Source organism: Labeo rohita, chromosome 13 (assembly GCF_022985175.1).
Source record: "Labeo rohita strain BAU-BD-2019 chromosome 13, IGBB_LRoh.1.0, whole genome shotgun sequence".
Classification (NCBI taxonomy): domain Eukaryota; kingdom Metazoa; phylum Chordata; class Actinopteri; order Cypriniformes; family Cyprinidae; genus Labeo; species Labeo rohita.
Genome location: NC_066881.1, coordinates 17,680,301 through 17,690,775, shown reverse-complemented (window position 1 = coordinate 17,690,775; position 10,475 = coordinate 17,680,301). Strand labels below are relative to the sequence as shown.

General features: G+C 37.4%; 1 protein-coding gene across 1 annotated transcript; it reads right to left on the bottom strand.

Moving 5' to 3' along the window:
• Window positions 1-6,611, bottom strand: LOC127175721 (dual specificity protein phosphatase 13-like). The gene is made up of 7 exons (XM_051126981.1): window positions 6,537-6,611; window positions 5,979-6,107; window positions 5,677-5,894; window positions 3,766-3,982; window positions 2,797-2,946; window positions 1,031-1,248; window positions 1-833 (listed from the first exon to the last, which is right to left on the bottom strand). Coding segments are annotated over exons 1-7 (1,122 nt in total). The 5' UTR covers window positions 6,539-6,611; the 3' UTR covers window positions 1-645.
• Window positions 6,612-10,475: the final 3,864 nt, after the last annotated feature.

Sequence of the window (10,475 nt, the reverse complement as noted above, 5' to 3'; positions counted from 1 at the left end):
ATTTACAATGTTAAAGTGGCTGACAACAATACTCTTATTAGGAACAAAACTGCCTCGCTTTTGAACTGTGCAGAGCTGTAGCTGAATAGTTAGGCCTAATACGCTGTATTTTAATGCTGGTGGTACTTGGCGAGACAAATATTTTCTAAGGTGGTACTGGGTATAAAAAGTTTGAGAACCACTGGTATAGTGTATAATGTTACAAAAGCTTTTTATTTCAGATAAATGCTGATCGTTGGATCTTTCTATTTATCAAAGAATCCTGAAAGAATGCACTCACCTCTTTTTAAATATTTATAATAATAATAAAAATGTTTCTTGAACAGCAAATCAACATATTAGAATGGTTTTTGAAGGATCACGTGACACTGAAGACTGGAGTAATATATATTTATTTAGTTATAAATAGTAAAGGTCATTGCACACTGAGTCCGAAATTTTCGTATGCGTTTTTTTGTTTTCCATTGTTTCGCATTCGTCGTCCTTTCCTATCAAAATGCTTGCTACGGATGCGAAAATGCAGAAAATAGAACCTGATCCGAATTTTATGACAGACGAAAATTTCAAAGGCAGTGTGTAAACGTGATTGGCACAATGGTGATGACAGAATGTGAGTAAATGACAGAAGCTTAATTTTTGAGTGAATTATCTCTTTAAATGGTTATCCAGGGTTCTCAACTGCTCTAGAAAGCCTGAGTTGGGACAGATGCCCCTGTTCAACCTGACAGCGATGATGGCGTCCGTTATAGTGAGATTCTCGCACATCATGAGGAAGGCCAGGACCAAGGCTCCGGAGCGACTGACTCCCATTGCACAGTGGACCAGCACTTTGCCTGCAGCACACAAAAGAACCTCCTAACTTATTCGGCATCTCTGACACTGGTTACAATTTACATATTTCTCTTATTAAAACGACTGTATTGCCTGCTGACTTTGCGCTGCTCCATTTATTCTTTTGCTCTGCTTATTTTAATTTCAATACAATCACTGACAAAATTAGTCAGAAAAAGGTCAAGGAAGTCAGACTTGCCATTTTGAGTGAGTGCAGCTTTAATGAAGGACGCAGTGGAGCAGAAATACTGGCTCAAATCAAACTGAGGGTGATCTGAAGCCTCCACTCCACAGTAACTTATACTCATGTCTGAGTAAAACTGAGCGCCCGTGTTGATGCGATGCGGCCCGTCGGCACAGTTTACAATGTGAGTGATTCCCAGATCAGCGAGGAGTCCTTTATCACGAGCTGCTGACCTGAAATTAGTGACTGTTTAACACATATTCATGTTTTTGGTTACATCATTTACATACATGCAATTAAGTGCAGACACAGGCATCTATCCACCTTTTTCCTGAGTAACTGATTAGCGCCGCCATGATGCATTCTAATTTCTGTTTGGGTGCTTTAGTGTTCCAGTCTCCATAGAAAAACACTGAATTATTTAAACTGAAACTTTATGCACAGGGAAGCTGTGCTGTTGTTGGCTGCCACAATAACAGGGTCATTCTATAATTAGGGGTACATTTAGAATTTGATAATGTGAAGAAAAAAGGTTTCCTGTTTCCCAAAAACCCAAACATGACCTTACATAGCTGCTTTGAAACAATCTATATTGTACAAAGTCCTATATAAATAAAGGTGATCTGTAGGAGTGTGTATAAAATACCATCTATGTTTACTACTGTCCACCATGTTACAGGTAACTTAATTGACATTTTTTGTGTTTTAGGCCTATACTCAACATGGAAGCCTAGAACTACTGAGCATATGGTATGTTTAGAAATATATTTTCATAAACAAAACAAGTTTTAGTTAAATTGTCTTGTTAAAATCTGCAGCAATAATACTTGTGTAACACTGTTGACAATTAATCCACTCTTGACACAGGTTTGCTAGTTTAAACAATTTTAGGGGAAAGAAAGAGAACATAACTTCTAGTGTTTCATCCACGTGCTTCTAGAGGAAATATCATCATACTGTGCAAATTATGAGAGAATGGGACAAACCATTCCTTTTTCGGGGGGTGTCCAGTGGGTAACTTAGTTGACAATGGTTTTTCACACAGAAATAAAGCATGTTATATCACAAACACTTACTATTTTGAAGAGCACACTAAAATGTATTGATAACCTAATCTAACTGAAGGCAAAACAATGAAATTAATTTATATTTGAGGTAATTTTCATGCTTAAATCCAGAGTAGAATGAGCAACTTCACAAAATCATGAAAAAAATATAATTGTGTACTAGAAAATTAAAACATTTTGATGAACATATTGATGAAAATATATTAAAATATACTTCACGGACATGAGATGTACCCACAATTACAGAATGACCCAACAGCTTCCTGTACAGTAACGTTACTTGTTTTGTGTACTAGCAAATCTGTCAGTGTCCAGGAGCCTTGCATAAACGATGACAAAATAATGTGTTTTTTTAATTTTGTGGACAAAATGACCACGAATTTGTATATGCGCTCATCTGTTTTCAATGCGGCTGACCTCGTGTCGCTTCATGTCATCTACCCACTCATTAAACTATGACAGGTGACTAACTACAAAAAGACAGTCATTGCGACACTGTAAAGTGATGGCGCCATGTGCTTTTAAAAAAGCATTTTCGTAGGTTTAACGTTATGTTATCGGCTCTAAAATATGTTTGGCTAAAGATACCGGAAATGTCAAGTTCCAGTTGGACGAGACTTCCGCGTTCAGAAAAACGGTGGATATCCGTGAAACTTGAGTGTTTTGGTTAGATCAGTGTTTTTCCCTCCAAGAATGTTACGGTTCGGTACTTACTCATCTCCGATGTACAGGCCGGGCCAGATAAGACTGACGGGTCCGAAAGGTTGTCTGTTTGTCAGGAGCAGACACTGCAGATCCGATATAGATGGTGTCTCATACACCGCCTGCATTTGAGAGGCCAACGGTTTGTCTTTAGGAGCTTTTCTGTCAAAAAAAAGAGTTAAATATCTCTGGAATCAAAGATATAGTCCCTGTTTATTCAATACTTGTGTTGTGAGTAGAATGATCAATGCATATTTTCATGGGACAGTTTGTATTTACACACATTAGTTTGACCTTTCTGCTTGTGTAATCATGTTTGCCTGTGGGACATTTTCAGAACAAAACACCACATAATTCCTGAAGTCCTGTGTAATTTATTTCACATATCAACAAGAAAATATATGTCTCAGTGGAAACAATGTGACAGTTTTGGACTTTTGGTCTGGACTAAGAAATAATTTAAACGCTTTATCATCACATTTGTGTTTGGTCATCAATTTCATAAATATCCGTAGGTCACAACTCCAGCGTGTTTGACCAGAAACCATAAATATGTTGAAGCATATGATACCCATTAGAAACTCACTACAGGGGACCAACCCTTAAGTCATGTAGCCATGCATGGCTCTTCCACCTTCCCATGATAAAGAGCAAGCCACAACCGTTTCATTTCACTCCAGTAAAAAACCAAACATGCTTGCTGGCTCATTTCGAGACAAGTTCAAAGTATATCTCATCTGGAAGAAATTTAAAAACCTGCCATTTATTTTGCGACCCTGCTGCCCTTTGGAGGTTATTTAGTATTTATGGGGAAGCCCTTCAATTTTGCCTTCTGATACCCGCTTTGCCATTGCACTACAATGGATATTAGCAAATAAGATCTGGCCCAATAGATCTGGGTCAAGGCCATGGGGAAGGAGGCCCTTAAGGGATGTGCTCTTGAAATGGGATTCATCACATTGTTACCAAGTTTTCAGTTACAATTTGTAAGCTTCCAGTTTTTTCTTCCTCTCTCGTACGAGGCTCATGTCAAGATGTCGAAGCTGGTTAAGAAAGCCAGGATTAGGACAGATGTCCCTGTGTTGCCGTACAGCTTTAATGGCCTCCATTAGAGTAAGATCCTCACAGATCATGAGGAAGGCCAACACCAGGGTAGCAGAGCGGCTCACTCCCATCAGACAGTGGACAAACACTCTCCCTGAAGAACAAAACACAATCCATTCATAACATTTTTACAGAGCAAATGCTACTTTTAGTAGGCTATAGACAAAAGATTACTTCAGTGCCATTAGACATGATGGTTTTATTAGGTCATAATGTTTTAAACCTTCAAAGCTGATCTCAGGTCAGGTCAGTTTTATAACCAAGGTTTAGTTTTAACTAACTGAATGAATTTGAATAAATACTGAAATACAATGAAAAGGGAAAGTGATGGGTAAGTGTTTCCAGGCACACACAGAGCGGGCTGCTTTGCAGGCTCAAGGCTCTGCCCTTTTCTCAACAATTTTCAGTTCATTTTGAGTATAATTATTATGACAACGTAGAAAACAGTAACAAACAGTTCAAAACTCTGAAAATACCTGTTTATTTTTACTTATCTGTCAGTTTGAGATGTCGCTGCCATTGAGTTGCTAGGTGTGCATTTTAAACAAGCTCAAATTTCATTGGAGAATGTTTACTGTGGTCTTATTCATAAATAGATTGAAAACAACATAGTATTGTCTGTTTTCAAAATTGCTAAAGTACAGTCATTTTTTGAAATTACTAAATTACAGGAAGTCACATTCATTTTAAGTAGCGTTTAATTTACCACAAAACCAGTCTTACGTAAGTAGCTCGGGTATATTTGCAATAGGCAAAAATACACTGTATGGGTCAAAATGATAGATTTTTCTTTTATGCCAAAAATCATAAGGATATTAAGTTAAAATCATGTTCCGTGAAGATATTTTGTAAATTTCCTACTGTAAACATATCAAAATTAAAATTTTTATAAGTAATAGTTGTATTCAAATAGTTGTATCTCAGCCAGATATTTTCCTATATTAACAAACCATACATTAATGGAAAGCTTATTTATTTAAAATGTAAAAAAAAAAATCTCAAAATGTAAAAAAAAAAAAGACCCTTATGACTGGTTTTGTGATCCAGGGTCACATTTGATAATATTATAATTCAAATGAAGCCCAAGTGCCACCAGCATGCCTTTTATGTAAAGTGTAAACAATTCAAGTTCAAGAACATGCTAATGACTTTATTTTTATAATTACACATAATTTTACTATAGTAATTGTTAAATTGGAATTACTCCGTATGCCCCTTTTTTGCATTTGAGAAACTCTCGGGTTCAAAGCACAAAAATAAATAAAAAAGCGAAAAATAAAAACACACTCTTCTTATTTAATCTATTTTCATTTGTACATTTGTAATTTATAAACAGGTGTCTTTATGCACACTTGGTCTGTGTTCGCGTTGCATTTATACAGTTTTGACCAAACAAATTTTTAGGCTACTTTCAATGCTTCAGAAAAATAAATCATTTTGTGAAGTATTTTTTTTTTCTGAGTTTCAAAAAGCTTGATTATATTATTTTTACGTTACGTCCCGTTACTAGCTATAAAATGGAAATAAAAGTAGATTAAAGTGGAAACATGTATGTACTCTAATTTTTACACTAAAAAGGGCCACATTTACTGGGTTGTGGTAGTCGTAGTGTGTGACTTCTTGTGCTTGTCGAATACAGCGGCAGGTGGGAAAATGAAGCATTCCCCAAGTAGGGCAAAGCATGGTGCTAATTTTTTATATTTTACATAGTTATAGACTTCCAAGTGATAGGTTATTAAATATTGCATTAAGAATGTTCATGAGGATGTTTCCTCCAATTTAACTCACCATTTTTTGACAGTGCAGCTCGTATAAACCTCGCTGTGGGATAGAAAAACACACTTATGATGAAATCTGAGGAATCATCAGCCTCTACTCCAAAGTAATCAATATCCATGTCTCTGTAAAAGCGGGGTCCAGTGTTGACATGAGGGGGTCCGCTAGCAGCATTCACAATGTGTGTGATCCCCATACTATACAACATTGGCTTGTCTCGTGCCGCGACCCTGAGAAAAAACAAACACGGAGAACATCTGTAGTTCTGTACATTTTCATTCAATTTCTATTTGAATAGAAAACATAATACATACTCGTTGCCAATGTACACATTAGGCCACACTTGGTTGACATGTCCAGTGGGGCGTCTGTCAGCCAACATGAAGTTCTGCATTTCAGCAACGGATGGTGTTTCATAGGCGCACAGCTCCTTGAGAGACATCCTGCCCCAAAAATGTTTAAAGAAGGACCTTTTTCTATTTGAAAATTGCAGTATGGTATTGGATATTATCACGCTGCCTGACATGCAGTTTAGATGTATTCTCCACTAGCCCATCAAACTAGTCGAGCCCACCTGAGGCCTTCGCTCGTGAAATCTTCTTGTTGCTAAGAGGCTGTGAGCGCACTGACACTCCACTTCAGCTCTTAACATTATTAAAATGAATACTGAGGGCTTTTTATGGAATATCATTCTACTTAGGATTCCTTGACTGTTGTGGCAGATGTGTTTACAGCTCAGGTGTGGGAAAGAAAACGTGCGATGCCAGAGCCGAGAGCGATTCAGTGAGGTTAGCTTCCATAATAGCTCTCCAAAACACCGAAATGTTACTTTCTAAAAGCCTCTAAAATCTCCCCTCTTTTTGTGAACTTACATTTTGCAGCCGGTGGCCCTTTTTTTCCCCTCGTTCTCAGATTGCCTGCTCTTCTCTCCTTGGTCAGGGACGTTGTCAACAGCCAGTCCACAGATATGTCTCTGGAGGCTGTTTCTTTTTTTAAATGGTGTATAATTATAAACCTCCCTGGATACAAAGAGCTCTTCCAGGTCTTAGTGGGCAGTCAGGTTTGCTTTTAGAAGACTGTCTTTCCCTAGACAATGATCTTTTGAGCATGTTCTGCACATATTGTGTATATCTTGGCTAGACTCCCAATATTGTAAATCACTCTCGCAGCGCAGACGAAGGTAAAGGTGGGTCATCAGCGGCTTTCATTGCATGCATACGTCTTTATCATGAGCCATTGTGCAGGGAAATACACACAATCTCATGAGGTCTCGCCAGCTGCTAGGTTAAACACTCTTGAAATCCAGATGTTCCTTTCATTTGCCTCGAGGGCGAGTCTTTGATAAATGGTGAGATCTTTGCACATGCAAGTGCAGTGACATGTTCGGTAATTGGAGCGTGTCAGATACCCCTCTCAAAGATACGCTGTCTTCTTTGCACTCCAGCTGAAAGTGTTTAGTTAGTGCTCAAATGCTTCAGTAAATTAGGCTATATGTGTAAAACAGGAAAAGACTTAACTAAGAGTTGTTCTTTCCATGCCGGTAAAATAAGCTTTGAGCCCCGTAGTAATTATGGTTTTATGAAGCTAATAAAAAGGAATTAATGGCCTGGGTGTGAAAGCCACATACACCTGTTCCTCCTCAAGATCTGCTTATTACTCACTATTATCGAAACCTCATACTGTACACAAAACAATCACAATAATACACAGTATGTTTCATGGATTTTGATAGACTTTTCTGTGTGTGTGCGTGTGTGTGTGTGTGTGTGTGTGTGTTTTTACCATTGAATCAAATAACACACTGAAGTGCATGGGACTAAGCTTGGCTTTCTTTAATCTTTATTTGGAAAAGCAGCATATGTAATTTGTATTAAGTGGTCCAAATTTGCCAGTTTCAAATTACTGTGGTAGATCCAATCCATGAATCATTCAGACTGCTTTTCTTTTGTGTTTTTTTAAACGTCATGGAGACTTCCTGAATTCAAAGTAAATAGTTTGAAAGTTTGGGGTCAGTAATATTTTTTAATACTTTTAGTCATCAAGGAAGGATGAATCAAATTAATCATAAGTGACAGCAAAGACTTAAACTGTTACAGTTTCCATTTCAAATAAAACTGTATGAGTTTCCACAAAAATATTAAAAAGCACAACTATTTTTAACATTTATAATAATAAGAACTGTTTCTTGAGCACCAAATCAGCATATTAGAATGATTTCTGAAGGATCTTGTGACACTTAAGACTTATTTTATTTATTATTTCTTTTTTATATTATAAATATATATATTATTTATTATTTATTTTATTCATTATTTTCACCACAGTTTAAAATATAAGAAGTGTATTTCACAATTAACTCTTTGCCCGCCAGAGTTTTTGAAAAAAGTTGCTAGTTACCGCCAGCATTTTTAATGATATCCACTAAAATTTCATGGCCCCCAGAATATTTTGTTTTATGAATATCTGAACATGCAATATGTCAAAATAAAGAACAAACCCACTACTTTTAAACTAACAAACAAAAAAATCTGCTTTATTCTAGCATTAAGGTTCTTTTTTTTATAAACACTTGAACGTAGGTAGGCTTCATAAGAAGAGCAACATTTTGAGAAAAAACTGAGAAAATCACATTTTTATCAAATACTACATCTGGATCATATTCAGTACTATTATCAAAGCAAAGATGCAGTAGATGGCTTCCATCAGCACTCCCAGAGTTTGCACAGTCGTTTACCACTTTCTGGATCGACATTTCACTTGGTAACATTATGCAGTTTTCATTTATATGTGATTTAGTGTTGATGATTGCATTATTTTTCATATGCATATGCTTACATATGAGACTGCTCATTTCTGCATATTCCTCATCTGTGTTTTTGATCGGCACATTCTAGAAGGGTTGCCAGGTTTTCACAACAAAACCTGCCCAATTGCTACTCAAAACTAGCCGATCGCATTTTGAGGGGGGTCCTGTTAAAAATCGCGTTCCGTGGAGTAAAGTACAAGTTTTTGGCGGGTTCCCTGGGTAAAATTCGCATTCCAATGGGACAAATATCACATACTGGGGTCGCTTCAACCGCAGACATGAAAAACAACCTCTGGCAACAGTGTTAAAGTAGTCCAATTCTGCGGGAAAACCGCGGACTTGGCAACACTGCATTCTAGACTCATTCAGGAGATAATAGCAAGATAATAGCGATAATAGGAGTGTAACAGTGCCACAGTGTTGTCAAGTCTGCGGTTTTCCTATAGAATTGGGCTACTTTAACACTGTTTCTGCGGGTTGTTTTCAATGTCCGTGTGTTGAATCGACCCCAGTATAACATTATATTTAGCCCCTGAAATGCCAATTTACCAGGGGAACAAAAAGGACAAAAATATATATTTTATCCCCAGAAAGTGATTTTTAATTGGGGAGGGGGACCCCACTCGAAACGCGATTGGGCTAGTTTTGAGTAGCAATTGGGCAAGTTTTGTTGTGAAAACCTGGCAACCCTGCTAGAATGTGCCGATCAAAAACACAGACGAGGAAGACGCAGAAACCAGTGATCTTATATGTAAGCATATGCAAATTGAAAATAATGCAATCATCAACACATTTTGTTGTGAAAACCTGGCAACCCTGTAGCGCCTCCAAATATAGAACAGTGAGAACAAGGAAACCTGGAAAATTCCGTTCGGCAGGAAAAGAGTTGAACAGTTTTACTGTATTTTTGATCAAATAAATGCAGTCTTGTCAAGCATAACATACTTTTTTCAAAAGTACTTAAAAAGTAAAAAAAAAAAAAAAAAAAATTAGCTATGCTTTCTGTTTCTTCACAGTTAGCCAAAATATATGTTGCTGCTGGGCTGATTTGTTTGTTTGTGCTGCTTTATCCATGATATCTGAGGCTTGACAGTCTTCCATGAGAAAACACTGACACAATATAATCATGTACAGATGCATCTGCTTTCCAGAGCACTTGTGTGACACTAATGTGGTCATCAGCATCACCCCCTCTGTGCCTCTGGTTCCTCCACAGTCAAATCAGGAGATGACTTAGCTTAGCTGAAAATATATACACAAATTTGGCTTAGCTGCTTGGGTCTGTTCTGTGTTTCTCTTCTCAACTGCTTTCATGATTTATCATCGTACAGTGTATGCCAAGCAGCTAATCAGGAAGCAAAGTAGTGTCTTAATTGAATGTTCTCTGAAAGCGATGTGTATCCGGGGACTCGTGTTGGTCCTGCTTCCTCTGGCTGCACAGCTGCAGGTCACGCTGTCAGGGTGACGACAGGATAAAGCCAGTCCAGGGGAATTAGTTTCTCTCCTCGAGGTTTTTGTGGGTTAATGCTGTTCTGTAACAGTTTTGGTAGGTCGGGTTATATTCAAGAACATCTGCATGATGAAATGTCATTGACAAGTGATAGAGAACAGGGTTGAATTTATAACCTATTTATCTAGATTTCTTTTAATGTGGTTGAAGGTAATAAAAGAAGCCTGTGTTCCTGTAGCATATGAAGGATATCTGATAAAAAGAAAAAGGGAAATATTATGGAAGGACACTCAGCATAAAAAACGGCAAGATTTTAATTAATCTGATTACACTGCTGGAAGAAAACCCGTATGCAAACGTTGCATGGCACAGCACTGCACCCTGCTGGAAAAAGTCAGAGCACAAAGGGAAAACAAAGCAATACTACATGAATGATGACGTATTCTAAACAGGGTCATTTACAGTTTATAACTGACACATGCATTTATTTCTATTATTTGCAGGAGGAGGAGCTTGTGGCTTTTTTAACTTTAAAAATTTAGTTTTTCACAATTA

Coding starts and splice junctions, on each gene's coding strand:
- LOC127175721 (XM_051126981.1), bottom strand. Junction 3,983..5,676: donor AGCTGCACTGTCAAAAAATG/GTGAGTTAAATT, acceptor TTTGTTCTTCAG/GGAGAGTGTTTGTCCACTGT. Junction 834..1,030: donor AGCTGCACTCACTCAAAATG/GCAAGTCTGACT, acceptor TGTGTGCTGCAG/GCAAAGTGCTGGTCCACTGT.